General features: G+C 39.4%; 1 protein-coding gene across 1 annotated transcript; it reads left to right on the top strand.

Annotated features, from left to right (window-relative positions):
• The first annotated feature begins 2,566 nt into the window (after nt 1–2,566).
• On the top strand, nt 2,567–7,154 carry otx5 (orthodenticle homolog 5). Its single transcript, XM_088427544.1, has 3 exons — nt 2,567–3,321; nt 4,071–4,222; nt 4,947–7,154. Exons 1-3 carry the CDS (start codon nt 3,222–3,224, stop codon nt 5,583–5,585), a joined length of 891 nt encoding a protein of 296 aa, XP_088283670.1. The 5' UTR covers nt 2,567–3,221; the 3' UTR covers nt 5,586–7,154.
• Nucleotides 7,155–17,574: the final 10,420 nt, after the last annotated feature.

Below are 17,574 nucleotides of genomic sequence, written 5' to 3'. Positions count from 1 at the left end.
TAGATTAGATGTACTAAGCTTCTTATGTGGTGGCTGTCCTTAATTTGTTTGAGCTCTGGGTCCTAGTGCGTCCAAACTACTCACAAAGTCAGACATTTGGACAGACAAAATTGCTACACAAGCCGTGTAGTGATATAACTTGTGTCATATATATATATATATATATATATATATATATATATATATATATATATATATATATATATATATATATATATATATATATATATATATATACACATTTTTTTTAACTCAAGTCAGAAGGAGAGAGAAAATGATCATATATATGAGCCCATATCATCATTCGCTATTGGAAAGAAAAAAAAGTTGGATGCGCGACACCCTCTCAAAAAGGTTTAAAGATTTAATTGTCTTGAATGGGCCATCAGAGTTAAAAGAGCTAAATTGAAATCAGCTCACCAAATTGATTGGCACAAACTTGTTTTGTTGTGCTAACTAATATTGTTTGCCAACTTGAGTCGTTTGTATTTTGAATTTGTTAATTAAATTACTGCCCCCCCACACACACATATTCGCACATGATACAAGTGCGTTTTTTTCCGCTGTTTTTTTCAATGCCCTGTTCTCCTCAATGTGAGTCACGACTTTCACTTTCTGAGCATAGCAATAATTTATTCCTGAAAAAAAGCAATATTAATAGAACGCAATACTTGATTATTTTTTACATTATGCGTTTTAGCTTGCCATCGACAGAAAGACGTTATAGGCCTTGTTATAGGTTACGAATTGTTTTTGGAAAACATGTGGCGAGCTGAGTTGTTCAGCGTGCACGCCACAGTTGCGCGCGCACAGAAACACCGGCCTCTCAAGCTTGACCCTTTTTATTTTTTCTATAGGTACTTGTCGCCCCTTTTTTATGCGTCGGCCTGTTAGCGCAGTTCAATGACAGCATCATGATCATCAACAACAACATTCAACGAAGAAAAACAAGTGCGGACTAAGAGCGTATAGATGTCAGACATTACCAACGCGCACGCGCACACCCCTCACACACACACTCACACGTACGCGGTCCCAGGCCTATACGAAACACACTCACCTCATTGTGCAGGTGAAGACATTTCTGTGAAGATTTCGACACACTGAAACACGCCAGTGAAATTCGGCCGGTGGCTCTATGTGTGTGTCTTTATATCTCCGTTTTGGCTTTACACAGCTAGATAAACCCCTTATACACTTTGGGCCGCAGCTACATGGGCTTGTGTGCTTGTCTCTTTCATGTCTGTGTGTGTGTGTATGTGTGTCTGTGGATTTTAAACTATAAGAAAGCCGATTCAATTAACAAGCAAAGAGAATCGGCTTTGGATGCTGTGAAATTGTCTCGGCGCTCATTCGGAACGTGAGAGGACGCATCTCGAGGTGACAGACGCAAACGGACAAAATAGTAAACCGCAACAATAAAATATAAGAACGAAAAAAAAACTGTTACAAGAATGACGGCATTTTACGACGGATTTTGCCAATAATTCCTCAAATCATAAGAAAATAAAGACAATTGTTTTTCACACCGTTTAAAGTCTGTCTTCAAAAACAACGTGACAAATGAAACGATTTCTGAGCGCTTATAGCTTTAGTTTGCAAATAAACTGCATGATAGTGAGATTTTTAATATTTCATGGCGTCATCGGGTGTGCAGTGCGTTGTGAGTGGTGACTTGATCTGCGCATGTTGATTATTATTATTATTATTATTATTATTGTTATTATTATTATTATTATCATCACAATTATTATTATTATTATTATTATTATTATTATTATTATTATTAATGAACACGTCGCGGTGGGACCATGCATCTTGGTTTCAAAAGCGGATTTAATTGCAGAACAAGCGCTCTTTTGTGCTGCCTTTAATCCGACATGCACCTCTCCTCCACATTCAGCCGGAGTCACCCAGTCATTTACATAGACCAGTTGTGAATATATTATTGTCAATATGCTACACCATAATACAATAATTCAAAATTACCATTTTTTGACGTATGATCTGCATCAACCAACCCTAACTACGTGTAATAAAAATCTAGAACAGATGACATTGCTTGATGCGTTGATTACCATCATTATTTTTATAACAATTTCTATAGACTGGTGTTGAAATTCCAGTAGCTCATGGAACAGGAAAAAACTTTGTGTAAAGTATCGTTAAAAACACATTATTATGAAGCGCCGCACCTTTTTTCCCCCGATAATAACTATTCAAAAAGTTGTAGCTTGAAAATGATTTGAGATAGAGGAAATGTTGTATGCTCTCTTCCTCTCTCTCTCAGGTAAAATATGGTGATGCATTATTTCTCACACATCAATAGTTACAGGGGGGAACTGTGCGCCCGCGCACACACACACACAAATACATATATAGAATGTGTGCACGCCACAGAGAGAGAGAGAGGAGAGAAAGAGAGAGAGAGAGAGAGAGAGAGAGGAGAGAGAGAGAGAGAGAGAGAGAGAGAGAGAGAGAGAGAGAGAAGGATGGAGAGAGGAAAAGAGGGAGAGAGGGAAGAGGGAGGGGTGGGGGATGTGGGTGTTTACTTGGGTAAGTTCTAATTAGCCAACCACTTCTTCTCTCCCCTCACTTGTCCACTGTACTTCCAAGCGCATCTTCTCCAGCCTCCTGCCTGAAGTGGTTCCACCCGGACCCCTTCTCCGTGCACTTGTCAGCATTCACTATAGGCTGCACAAAAGCGCACTCTTTCGGAAAGTCATCTTTTGGCAACTTCTTGTTGGAGTCGTTGACCTCCGTTGCGCACGACCTGGACTGCAAAAAAATGACAGCGTAGGGGTGGTAGAATTATTTTTGTTTAGCTTTCTGTTGTTGAGTAGCTGCTTCTGACTTTTGTTTTTGTCGCTCGCAACCGTTATTGTTGTTTAAGCATATTTGTTAATATAGTGTCTATAGCAAAAGGTTAGGCACACGGTGCGTAAAGGTTGTCACCCTTGCAGGTGTCGCGCAACAGGTGTATCCGAGGTTCCACAGTGAGCATTCCTCTCACGGATACGGTGAAATAGAGGGCAAATACTCGGAAAGAATCGTCAAAAAACAGAGACAGAGAGAGGGGGAGAGCGAGGGCGCGTGCAAGAGAGAGAGAAAGAGAGAGAGAGCGAGAGAGAGAGACCCTGGAGACAAACTACAGGAGGAGGCCCGTGTTTGAGAGGAGAGGAACAAGTGAGTGAGGGAGTGTTTTAAAGGCCACAGGAGGCATGATGTCCTACATTAAGCAACCCCATTACGCCGTGAACGGGTTAACTCTGTCCGGCCCGGGCATGGATCTGCTGCATACTACCGCCGTTGGATACCCAAGTGAGTACTACTTGTTTACTCTTAACTGCTTGCTTAACGTTTCACATTCTCGACTTGAAAAAACAAAAAACAAAAAACAAAACATTGACGGCTGAAAATTGACGGGGATTCAATGAGAGAAATGTATGAGTCTTTGCTGTTATCTAGCATCATAGGAACATGTGTTCGTTTGACCTATAAATTTAGCGGATTACAGAGTCAAAAACAATACTAAAAAGTGTGTGAATGTAAAAGCCTTTTGTTCCCACACGGACTCAACATTAAAACAAACCGCAATCTGTTCCCTATAGCCTATATTTGATGAGGGACCCTCTTTGTATTTCGTGTTGTGCCAGTCATTCTTTGCAACCAACATCTGTCATGTGTGATGAAGGGATGACAGAAGGCATGTATGCATGGGCAAGTTTGGATTGTATATATATTTCAAATGAAAAAAAAAAAAACAAAAGTCGATTTTAATTGTGGTCCATCTAGTTTTCACTTACACATTTTATTCGTTAAAAAAATAGGCCGTTCAATGTAGTTTCGCTTGTATGTGTTCTTTTATGCAAATGATACAATAGAAACGAATATAACTAGGGTATACAGCATGTATTTTTATCATTATTATTATTATTGTTAAAGTGGATAATAATAATAATAATAATAATAATAATAATAATAATAATAATAATAATAATAATAATAATAATAATACCCCTCTCCATTTATACATTCCAATTGAATTATTGCACTTTATTCCCACGCAGGTACCCCACGTAAGCAGCGTCGGGAGCGCACCACTTTTACGCGTGCACAGCTGGACATCCTGGAGGCTTTGTTTGCAAAAACGCGCTACCCAGATATATTTATGAGGGAGGAAGTGGCTCTCAAGATCAACTTGCCCGAATCCAGAGTCCAGGTAACGATACCTTATTATTATTATGGAGACTGGCTATTCTTGTTTCCTATTTTATTAATCCGGAATATACATATATATATATATATATATATATACACACACATACACATACACAATATACACACATAACTATATGATGGATGGACGTTAACGTTTATGAGCTCATGAAAGAAAATAACAGTGGCCACTGTTATTTTAAGAAAGTGAATGACAATGTGTGTTCTGTTTGTATGTAAATGTGTGTGTATGTATATATATATATATATATATATATATATATATATATATATATATATATATATATATATATATATAGAGAGAGAGAGAGAGAGAGAGAGAGAGAGAGAGAGAGAGTACAGATAGGCAGACCGACATATAAACAGACAAAGAGAAACAGAGAAAGTGAGACACAAAAATACAGACAGAATGAGAAATAGAAAAATAAATAGAATTAGGGTGCATATTGATAAACCAACTGATGTACAGTGGGAAGAATCTGTCATAGTCAAATCATAGCCAATAACAAAAAATTACTAATTAAACATACTTTGATTCCAAACAAATCACCGTGGAAGGAAATATTTGAATGCCCAGAAGAAAGATAGACACACAATACAAAAAAAAATCAAATTCCCCTGCCAATTTTTTTCAAGGTCAAGTGTTCGCATGCATTTTAGATACTGATGTTAAAATGCAATGTCATGTTGACCTTGAAATCATCCAGGTGTGGTTCAAGAATCGCCGAGCCAAGTGCCGCCAACAGCAGCAGCAGAGCACAGGCCAATCCAAGCCGAGGCCTCCCAAAAAGAAGGCCTCCCCAGTTCGGGAGGCCAACATGGAGGCCAGCGCCAACCCGGCCAACGGTCCATACAGCCCGCCGCCACCTCCCCCCGGAACCGCCATCACCCCCAGTTCCAGCTCTGCCAGTGCCACAGTGTCCATTTGGAGCCCGGCCTCCATCTCCCCCCTGCCAGACCCCCTGTCCGCCTCCACCACCCCCTGCATGCAGCGTACCAGCGCCTACCCCATGACCTACACCCAGGCACCGGCCTACAGCCAGAGCTACGCAGGCTCCTCCTCCTACTTCACCGGCCTGGACTGCAGTTCCTATTTGTCACCTATGCACCCGCAGCTGACGGGCACAGGAGGAGCCCTGAGCCCCATCACCGCCTCATCCATGGGCGGGCCCCTCAGCCAGTCCCCCGCTTCACTCTCCTCCCAAGGCTACACGGCGGCTTCGCTCGGCTTCGGAGCCGTCGACTGTCTGGACTACAAGGACCAAGCTGCCTGGAAGCTCAATTTCAATGCCACAGACTGTCTGGACTACAAAGACCAGAGCTCTTGGAAGTTCCAGGTCTTGTAAATACCTTAGAGTGAGGGAAGAGAGGTCTTTCGGTTGTTGGTTTGACAAATTTGACATTTTTCCTTTTTTTTTCTATCAATCTGGGCTCAATTCCAAACCAAATTGCGCCATTTAAGCAGTGTAGGACTTGGGATGGTCTGGTAATTTAAGTTATAATTCACAAGAACAATGGCCTTTCATTTCAAACCTGTTCAAAAAAGTTTCTTCCGGGAAAAAAAGTAGTAATGTTAGAAATCAATAAGGTTTTGGACTACAGTTATATATTGTTTTGTTTTTCGACGTAATTTTATGATGTTAACGAAATGGGGCACCTAAATTACGGCTTTCAAGTAAACTCAATCTGTGCTCATTTAAATATCACCTTCGCAACTGACTTGCTGCACCATGATGGTTAATCTGTTTTGCGCAAAGTCAACGAGAGAGCTGCTCATTTTCCTCTTTTTAAATGTGTCTTGAATTTGCTGACATTCATGTCTCCGAATAAGGCTGCATTCCGGATCAGCTTTTCCCAAAGGGGACTTTTAAGCGGTGCAGATCAATTGTCCATCAAAGCTGAAGATTCCCCTGTAGCCTTGTTTGATACTGACCCTCTTCATCCTGTGAGTGATCTTAGTCAAGAGGGTTGATCAAGTCCCTGAAGTAACTGCAGTACAAACGTGTTGCCTTTGAGCATGCTTGTAATCGTGTGGAGAATGGCTCTCGCATTGTTAGTTTAATAGGATCAACTTCTTGGGCAACAATGGCCACATTGTGGCAATTGGCACTCAGCAAATTCAACCCCTCCCGCTCCTTTTCTTCACAGGAAGTTTAAATTTAAGCTCTTCTGCTATGATCTATACATGACCGTATTGTTTTATTTTTGTGAGATGGGCAAAAAGAATGCACCAGGGAAAGGGAAAGGAGGTGCCAATGCACCTGCCCACCCTTAGCACAGGGAGTTTGGTGTCACTCTCAAAATGTCCACCCAACATGGAAAAACGCACGATGTGTCTCAATACATGTATTTTATGTGTCTTTTTTTTTGTATTAGACTTAACTATTGTTGTTTCTTAAAACATTTGTGGTTTTGTCCAAGTAAAAATGAAGATCGTTGTCACTTGTTTTGAAGTTGATATTATCAATACAGCATAACTACTGTGATCAACATCAATGATATTTTTTTAGATAGCCATTGCTAAAATACTTTGTTGTCTTTTTGTACATACTGGTATTTAACCCTGGAAATGCAATCGCACCGCATGTATGCATTCCATGCAAGAGCATCTTCATTCTTTAGAAAACTGCCAACTTTTTCTTTTTCTCCTGTTTGTATTTTTCTGGTTTTATTTTTCCAACTCAGGGTTTTATCTGATGAAAGTAGCAGTAATAGACACAATGCTGGTAATGCTTCTTACAGTGATTTGCTCTACTTTTGTCTTCTGCATAATTGTATCATCTCTGCTTTATTTTTCTGATATGAATGATTCTTATTATTTTGTATATTTCATTTTTCTCTTGTGTTTGTTTGACCAGTCTGCACCACTACCATGCTAGATAGCACTATCTTATTAAATAACCTTGTGTAAACTTTGTGTGCGTCTTGGGCTTTCCTTTCAGCAAACTGCTGCTGCACGAGCACAAATGACATCCAACTCTGTTACGGTATTTTAAATGTAGGGCATCAGTAGCTCATCTGTATGTGCTTTGAACTTTGGAACCACAGACGACTCCTGCATTAACCAATAATGGGTCGGGTATATGTACACCGTGTGGTGAAGATTTGTTGCCTGCAGCGTGCTCCAGCAGGCATTTTTGGTGGATTGTAAGTAATGTTCAAGGAAAGCATGTTTTGGAGAACCGCACAAGATGCTATAGACAGAGGTACCCTGGCTGGTACAGCTCATTGGGTTCCCTCTGGTACATGACAATACCAAGTCTCGTGTGCAAGGAATGTAGCAGAACAGTGCCTATAGCTTTTCAGCTCTGGGGAGAGCATACAAAAAATAAATAAATCACACAGCAGGACTGAGTGGAGAGGGAAGCGCAAGAGGGACAGATGTGGAACGGAGTGGAGGAGCTGCCAGTGAGCTCGCAAGCGAGTGGACATGAATGCGATCTGTAGTGTATCCAAGACAATGTGTGAAAGTGATCTGCATGTTTATATTTACTCATGTTATTAAGAGTTAGGGTTAGGAGTTAGGGTTAAAGTTAAAAAAGTTAATTAAAGTTAATTAATTTGTATTTTTTTTAGACTTTTCTGTGTCAAAATATACTGTATCAATGCTGGGCAAAAGTCCCAAAATACCTAATTACCACTTACTACTCACAATATTTTAGAAGACAATTATAAATGTTCCATTATTAAACACTTAAAGTATGATATGAATTGTTATTTATCACTAATTCCAGTGTTTAATATGTAAGTAAAACATTGATAATTTACAATAAGACAAGAAACATTTTTTTTTAAGTCTGATTTGTGATTGAACAGCTCCCGTCAAAAATCCAAAAGTCTCTTACCTATAACACTGCTAATTAGCAACACCGGAGACGCAAGTTGTCCATCCATCCATTTTCTATCGCCGCTTATCCTCACCAAGGTCTCTGGCCTGCTGATGCCTATCCCAGCTATCTACAGGCTGTAGGCGGGGGTCACCCTGAACTAGTTGCCCGCCAATCACAGGGCATACTGAGAAGAACAGCCATTCAATTTCTTAATCACACCCAGGGATAATTCAGTGTGTCCACTACACCTGCCATGCATGCTCTTGGAGTGTGGGAGGATACTGCAGATATACTCCAATTAAGATGTAGAAACAACTCAAGGATGATCAGTGGAAAAAGGATAAAACTGAGCTCAATTTTGAGTGCCATGGCAAAGGCTGTGAATACTTATGTAAATGTTATTTTGTAGTTTTCTACATTGAATATATTTTTAAAAAATGTCTAAAAAATTATATTGTCATAATGGAGTATTGTGTATTTAATTTAGGTGAAGAGATTGATTTTCTTCAAAACTGGAAAGAGGCTATAAAATGTAGAAAATGTGGGAACAGTGAAGCTCTTTGAATGGATGGATGGATGGATGGATGGATGGATGGATGGATGGATAGATAGATAGATAGATAGATAGATAGATAGATAGATAGATAGATAGATAGATAGATAGATAGATAGATAGATAGATAGATAGATAGATAGATAGATAGATAGATAGATAGATAGATAGATAGATAGATAGATAGATAGATAGATAGATAGATAGATAGATAGATAGATAGATAGATAGATAGATAGATAGATAGATAGATGGTCCAGAGGGTCCTGTAATCCCTCAGCAGCAGCAGCATATGGGCAGGAGAGTGCAAAGACACAGATACACTCAGGACTTAGAAATATGATTCATTTCTTTCCGAGCTCTAATCCTCTAGAAACAAGCTGGCGGCCAGTCTGCTCTGAAGGCACACTGTAATCATGCCACAGGCTGAAAGAGCTGACCAGCCTCTTTATCATCCCTGCCTCTGTCATCCACCCCTATCTACCCCCACCATTTTCTCTCTCCCGTTAGCCTGCAGACCAATTTCATCTCAATCGATTCCTAATCCCAACGCCGCCAAACGTACACGCGCCAAGTGTGAGGCTGGGCACTCGTCCGCATACATGGACAAGGTGAAGAAATTTACACATGCGCGTCTGTTAGATGAAAAATCTATAATCCAAAAGGTAACATTCTGGATAAAATGCACTTAAAATATGGGCAACACATCAAGGTTGAATGATGATGGCCAAACATCGATAACATTTTGCTTTGAGTCAGGACACCATTATCACTTAAACGCCAATTAATGAGAGGTGACGAGATGTACTGAGTGTCACTAATTCGTGCTGTCTGTGTGACTTTGGTGTCTGTTGCTCACCATAATCAAAACCATAGGTCATGAAAGAAGATTTGTAATCGTGCAGTAATGCTGCTAAATCACACCTACAGCAGTGTAAGTAGGTTTGAATGATCAGCAGCTAGCAGTGCTAACAGGATCAGCATTACACTATGAATGGATCAACCCGCGACTGTCACCCTCAGCATACATGTCTGTTGAGAGCTTTCCTGCAGATTACAATTTAACACCTTGTTAATATCACTAATAGTAAAAGTCAGAGTTTAGCATTCAGTTCAGATTAAAATGCATAACCCAAACCATTTGGATTAGGACACTGATTGACCTCTGTACATATAGCGGCTCAGTCAAAAGGCTAATTTGATTTTGTGACTCCAGATTTGCAACTTGTAGGTTTGTACAGTTTTCTTCCTTTTATCCCATTTGTCTTAAGCCAGAAAACCAAAGTGGAACCATCATGTAAGTGGAACCATCTCTTTTATGGACAGTTTTCCCTGTTTCACATACTCTTTTTTTTTTTTTTTTCTCACTCATGTCATGGGCCATGCTGCCTCCATGGCCTCTTCCTTTTTTTTGGTCATGCCATTTCTTGCAGGGTGCCCCCCTTGAGCCCTCTGCTCCACCTCTTCTTGCAGTTTGTTATTCTTGCTGATCTAATTTAGAGAATGTCTCAAATCCTCTTAGTGTCCTGCTCCCTCAGCGCAACCCTAAGTGAATTAGACAGGATTACTGTCTACCTCTTCCACCTCCCCTTCCTTCCCGTCCTCTTGCGATTTCTTGTCATCGCTCCATCACTCATCACTTCATTCCTATGATCAACTTTCTCTTATTTAATCTGAAAGATTAAAATATTGTGTATTTTGTGATGGAATTCATGCCATAGTTTGATATTACGGTATGCTTTCAGTGTCATGGTGTATATTGATGAATGTTTAGGCTCCACCTCACCTGCTATTCTGAATACAATACGTGGTATGGAAAATGGGTGGCGATTGCAGCTCCCATGTGACACAACCCAGCCAATCACATTGTATCAGAGCAGTAATGTGAGAGGAACAAATGGGTGAGTGAGGTAGGTCAGCAGCTAGGATAAATTTAGCTATGTTCTACAGAGCAATTTTCTTTTCACATTCGAATGAAATAAAAAACACCAAAAGCTTTCTGAAAAACGCCATTGTAGTTGAAACAGGTTTATATTTAGTTTGGCAACATTTTGACGCTCTAACTTAAAAAAAATCACTTGTTTCTTATGGAATTACACAAAAAACTTGGCTGAATCAGAGAAGCGTGTGGGTTAGTGATGTTAAAACAATACTGATAATGTATAATTATTTTAGCTGCAAAACGATGACATTTTGTTTACAATGAATTCCATTTCATGAAAAAGATTTTTCAACTTGTTTACTAAAAATGACATAAGCACTCAAGGCCCATGTGACAACCAATCACAAATGTTTCATGACTGAACCCAGAAAACATGTGAGTAGTGTGACTGGTTGTTACTGGAGCCTTGGACACATGTGGTGTTATTTTCAGCCTACCGCAATTGGAAAACTGTGTTTTTAAATGTGTTTATTTTCAAATTATTAAAGACACTACTGAAAATAGCTAAATGCATTTTGTATCTCTTCAATGCGCGTGAGAATGATGTGAGATGATTGGCTGGCAAACAGTCAAGGCATCTAGTTGTCTACTTGCAACCTCAGTACACTATCGTAGTGCACAAATGTGTTACTTTAATTTGTTCAGTGACCACACTCTCATCTCAAAACATTCACATTTCAAATGTTTTCCTATTAATATGAATGTAAATGAAATGAATCCTTTAAAGCAGCTTCTCCTTGAAAAATCACACTCAACAGAAGTGTACAATCATAAAACACATAGGAATAACATTTATTTTCTGCATAATTTGCAAACACTCAAAATGCAAACACAAAACTGAAAAAACAAATACAATTTATGTCCTCCTTTGTTTTTTTTTTGTGGTGTCCTTGAGCATTTAGCGACCCACCTGTTTTGTTTGCTTCTTTTTCTTGCGTGTCTTTTTTTCTTTTGTGCTATTTTTAATTGGCTTTTTTTCTTGCGTGCTCCTTTTATTGTGTGCTTCTTTTTTTCTCATGTGTTAAGGTGTTTTTGCTTTTTGTTTGTATTGACCTTTTTTGTTTGCTTAGTTTGTTTTTTGATTGATTTGCACTTCAGGGCAACTATATTTAACTATGTTGTGTGTGCCACAACATTAACTGACTGTTTTAAGATTTTTGGAAGCATTTACTCCCAGTGATTCTATCCTACCTTTTATTTGGGAAAAAAGAGCTCTGTTTTGCACTTTGCTGCATTTACAGCAACAGCATTGACCTTTGCATGTATTAATAATTCAGCCCCCTTTTAGAGTCATCCTCTGTCCTCACCCATCACTTTGCCCTTCCAATACATCCTCCTCTTTGTCTTCTCTTTCAACATCTCTTTCTCTTCATCTGTAGGCCATCTGAATGCTGTATAGCCCCTAACACACACAAATACACACACACAAACATACACACACAGACGCACGCACACACACACAAGCATAGGGAGACGCATGCATTTCCTCCCTCACTTTCAGTAATTCTAGCGTTGCCTCTCTTGCTTGCGTAGCTCGCCCTAATCCAGTTTTGACCTCAATCCCGTGATGTAATGGATCATGTGATATGGTGAAAAGAGTGGGAGAAATGGAATATGGAAAGAGGGGAACGGGACAAAAAGTGGGGAAACATGCTTTAATCCTCAGAGCTGGAGCCACAGACCAATCCTAAACTGATGGGATGGGTGAGGGGGTGAGTGGGTACTTTCATTAAGGTACCACATCATGAGTCTTTCTCTCTCTTTCTCACACACACACACACACACACACACACACACACACACACACACACACGCACACACACACACACGCACACACACACACACGCACACACAAACGCATACATGTACTCATGGCCAACATAGTTACAAGGTGAAAACAAGTCAACATGTTTGTTTCATCTCTGTGACTCTAAGGCTATCAAAATGTGCATGCTGCCAAAACACAACACAACAACCGCTGTGTTTGTCACTGAAGATCACCCATCCACTTACAAATCTTTACTGAATTTGCAATCATCCATGCATTTGTATAGTGTTGCGTTGTTAAGACTATATTCAGTTTTCAGTGTGTGACCAGATCATTTGTTATTCATTTGATTTATTGGAAACAAGGTAGTCAAAATTGTGTTTTGTCCTAATATTGTGACATTTAACAAGACAGAATATCAAATGAATAATACAATTTAGTGTTGTAGGCTCAGCATCAGTTCGTTTTTTCAAAGTTAGCCCATCCGCCTCACAGTTCAGGGACCCAAGTTCAATTCCTCCTCGCCTATGCAGGTGTATTGGGCATACTAAATTGTCCTTATGTGTGATTGGGCAAGCCATATATAAAACAGGGCACACACACAGATCCAAAAGTTTATTTTAGTGCCACTTGACAGCATAATGATTAGGATCCCATATATAGTTATGTGATTGTTGTCATTGTCTTAATATTGTATTAAACAAATATTTTAGTATGTTTTACTTGATGTAGTTTTAATTGTCACTTAGGTTCAATGGTCTATTTAAGAGACACTTGAGAGCTCAGGATTGTCTATTAAGCAGTATCGTTATTTGCTGGGCAATAGAATGATTCACAATAGAACAACTCATAGAAATCAGACACAATGTGGCACAAAATGAAAGCGAGGCGAACATATTTACCTATAATTTAACCTGTCTGTGATGTTTACGGCACTATAGGGATCGCCTTCAGCCCTCTAAGTGCATTTTAAGTTTCATAAGTTGTTCGTCTACGTTCCATCAGTTAGTCGGATTACATGGAAAATACACGGGAACACTTTTATCTAAATCACTTGGCAGAGTCGTGCTGTAAGAGCTGTGCAATAAAGACTGTGAAAGTATTTTTCTTTGTTTTTGGATTAAATGTATATACAGTGCATTATGCTATTCTCTATATGGAATGGACCGAGTAAATGTATGGGTATGTGTACACGTAAATGCAGCAACAAAGAAAAACATGAACATTTTGGTAGTTTCATATATTTTTACGTGCGTGCATAGTTTTAATTGTTCATTTGCATATAACATCAATAATAATAATAATAATAATAATAATAATAATACTGTACACTTTGTCAAAGCAAGACAGCGAAGTTGGATCCCAGCTTAACATATGAGATATCATTGAAAAGGCCAGGATACCCTTTATTCAGCCCACTTTGTAGGGTAGCTCAAATAAGTCAAACGATATACAGTACAGTATACCAAAAAAAAAATGGCCATCAGACTTGGCCGACCTTTTCTAATAATACATCAATATCACCGCATGGGCCATAGAAAACTTCTGGCGTACCGAAACTGGCCTGCGGACCGTGACTTGAGATATGTGCTGTAATCAAAAGACACATTCTTTTTTTCAGTTTTTAAATAGTCATGGTTCTTTTACCATCACATTTTATTCTAAAATAAATCTCCATTTTCTTGATTCTGTTAATGAGTATGTGAGTGTGTGTCTGTCAAAAACCTTGCATGTTACCAGTTGACTACCCGTTTGTCCAACAATGAAAACTGTTAATCCCCCCTGACCCCCTTTGCCTGATGTCCCCAGGAACCCCCAACCATGCTGTCTTCGTGATTTAGTATACTACAATAATCTGAGCAGACCCTCATGTAGTCTGAACCCACTCAACCTCCATCTGCCCCTTCCTACTCCTCTCATAACGCCACTCACAAATACTCACACCTCCTTCTGACATTTTACCTGAAATTCCAATGCTCTCCTCCTGTAGCCAGTGGCGGAACTAGATTTGAACTAGAGGTGGTCAGGAGATGCCCCAGGCTATTGCCGGTCAACTATAAAATGAAACCTTTTGTGCATATAATCAAAAATCAACATATTTTTTAATTTGATAAAATGGCTGGACACATGAGCTTGACTGCCCTCTATAAATTGAATATGTACAAGTGAGCCACTATACTGTACTGTACTGCTGTTGTTTGCAGTGACAGATATATTTTTTGAATAATACAGCCTAAATGGAAATCAGAAATTTCTTTCCTTGTTTTTGGAACACTCCATGTGTAATATTGTATTTAATGAAGACTTAACTATTAAATCAATGTACTTTTAAGCGCACAAAGAGCATCAGCTATTTGGCCATTAGGTGGGGCACCAAGACAACAAATGACCAGACCAAATGTCAAGACCATCTTTGCATTCGCTGTTTTCCAGCTGTTTGGCGGGCTGTCTATTCCTGTGTACACCATCGCAACACTGCATGCATCTGCATCTCTATCTCTCTAAGCTGGTCATATATTTGTTCTTTTCATTTATGGGGAAAAAAATACTGCACAAAATTCGTAATTAGATGCATGCACTCCCACCAAATCCCTTTTTAGACAAAATTATTTATATTTGATTGTCACTCATTTGTATTACCTGGGATTCAAAATTCGAATCGTTACGGATAGACTAACAATAAAACGCGGCAATATATCTGTGTTATAGAATGAAGTGATATAGGATTTATATGATTTTCATAAGAGACCTCCAAGGGAAACCATAACCACATTGTGACCTGCAACAAAAATTAATTTGTAAATGCTGACCTATTTGGTGTGATTGACATATACATCGCCCATCTTGATTGCTCTTTTTGGCCGAACCTTTCAAAACTTTAGAAACAAATGACTGAATGAAAAGCTGGTTGTCCCAGGGAAAGAATTCCACTTGATAGAAGGTCATGCACAAAAGTAGAGTACATAGACACAAAGTGGAATATGCACAACTCTTTATACTACTAATGTTCCATATAATTCACGCACTGTTGTACATCTGGTTTGCCTCTCCACACCCCAACCCATCAATCTGTCCCCGCATTGTACCCCTCCAAATGCCACGCCCCCTCCTTTCTTGTGTACCCTTTGTTTACAAATCTGTCCCCAGCCTCTCAACATGCTTCCTCGCCACCACTCAACTCATCATAGACATCTCCCTCTCTTCCTCAACATTCATCCCTCTCTTCCCACTTGCCCCCAGCCCCCCATACACCTACAACTCTCGTCGGCTGCAACCATACTCCAAACCCATCTACCAATCTGAGTACTGTGTTAATCTGATGCTGCTCCGATGGTCAGCACTTTGAGCAGCAGACAGACAGATTGGCTGTAATCCCCTGAGTGCCACAGATGGAGGGCCACCACACAGACCTTGGGGAAGGTGAACACACAGTTGTACACGTGCATGCACTGCACACATACGCACATACACATACACATACACACAAAGAATCCCCACCGAACTATGCATGTCCTTCATTTACACGTATGGCTGCATTCTTTCAATTATGTAATGAGGCAGATGATCAATGTTGGCATCATGCAACTACATCATTCATACTAGTGTTCACTTCAGAGTTGTAAATTATTTTGTGCAAGTAGAAAAGAAAGGTTTGGTGGTCTAGAGCCTATTGCAGCTGTTTCCAAGCAACAGGTGGAGTAAGGGCAATTTGGAATGTCCAATGTCGCTACCATGCATGTTTTTGGGAACATGGGAAGAAACTAGAGTACCCAGAGAAAACCCACGCAGGTACCAGGAGAAAATGCAAACCCCACAAAGGAAGGCTGGACTTGAATCCGTATCCTCGGCAGGGTGAGGTAAAAGTGCTAACCGCTTCTCTGCAGTGCTGCCTAAAAATAGACAAAATGTAAAAACAGTCAAATAAAACTCCAAAGGAAAAATTGTCACTTCTAATCATGGTTTGCTCTTCCCAGCCACATTGATATCATACATGAGTCATCCATACATCCATTTTTTAGAGCTGCTTATCTTCACTAGGATCATAGGCTTGCTGGTGCCTATACCAGCTGTCTATGGGCAGTGGGCAGGGGACAACCTGAAGTGGTTGCCAGCCAATCACAGAGCACAGAGTGATTCATGCAATACACCTGCCATGCATGTTTTTGGAGTGTGGGAGGAAGTCGGAGTACCCGGAGAGCATCCATGTGGGCTCGGGGAGAACATGCAAACTCCACCCAGGGAGGCCGGAGCGAGGTTGATTTGAACTCAGGACTCTGAACCATGAGGCGGATGTGCTAACCACTCTGTCGCTGAGCCACCCTCATACATGATTGTCTTGATGAAAATGTTGGCACATGCACAAAGACTGTTGTAGACTATCTATCTATCTATCTATCTATCTATCTATCTATCTATCTATCTATCTATCTATCTATCTATCTATCTATCTATCTATCTATCTATCTATCTATCTATCTATCTATCTATCTATCTATCTATCTATCGGTCTGCACACACAAAATGCAAACGCAATACTGTAAAAGAACCCTGACCATTGCAAAAAAAGTTAGGTATTAAAACTTAATCAGAACTATAGTCTTTAATGAGCACGCGAAAATACAATCTAAGATTGTCAAACTCCTTTACACACACACACAGAGCAAAAAAAAAAATGCTGCTGGGTTGCCAAACAAGCTCTTTATCCCACTAAATATGAAGGCTCGTTTAACATGTTTTGTCCTGGAAGCCAACAAATCTAGACACTCTGGAACAAAAAAAAGAACTGCCGCTCTAAATCAATTTTGGAGCCTAGTTGGCAGGTGCATTATTCTGTGTTTAGTGAATCCATGTGTTGACATTAGGAGCAAAAAAAACAATGTTTTTATCTATCTATCTATCTATCTATCCATCTATCTATCTATCTATCTATCTATCTATCTATCTATCTATTTTTGTGTGTTTATATATATACAGTATATATATATATATATATATATATATATATATATATATATATATATATATATATATATATATATATATATATATATATATATATATATATATATATATATAAAACACAGATCTTGAGTGTATGTGTGTGTGCGTGCGCGTGTGTGTTTATATATGTGTGTGTATGTGTGTGATGCGGGTGACATCACACTCAAAACAACAGGATTAAAGTCTGGTGTTTGATTAGATGCTTGTTTGTCTCTGTGTATTTCATTGCAACGTTAATAGC

This window comes from Hippichthys cyanospilos, chromosome 11 (genome assembly GCF_059441005.1).
Source record: "Hippichthys cyanospilos isolate Australia breed blue-spotted pipefish chromosome 11, RoL_Hcya_1.0, whole genome shotgun sequence".
Classification (NCBI taxonomy): domain Eukaryota; kingdom Metazoa; phylum Chordata; class Actinopteri; order Syngnathiformes; family Syngnathidae; genus Hippichthys; species Hippichthys cyanospilos.
Note: the sequence above shows the minus strand (reverse complement) of the source record. Positions and strands in the feature narration are given on the sequence as shown.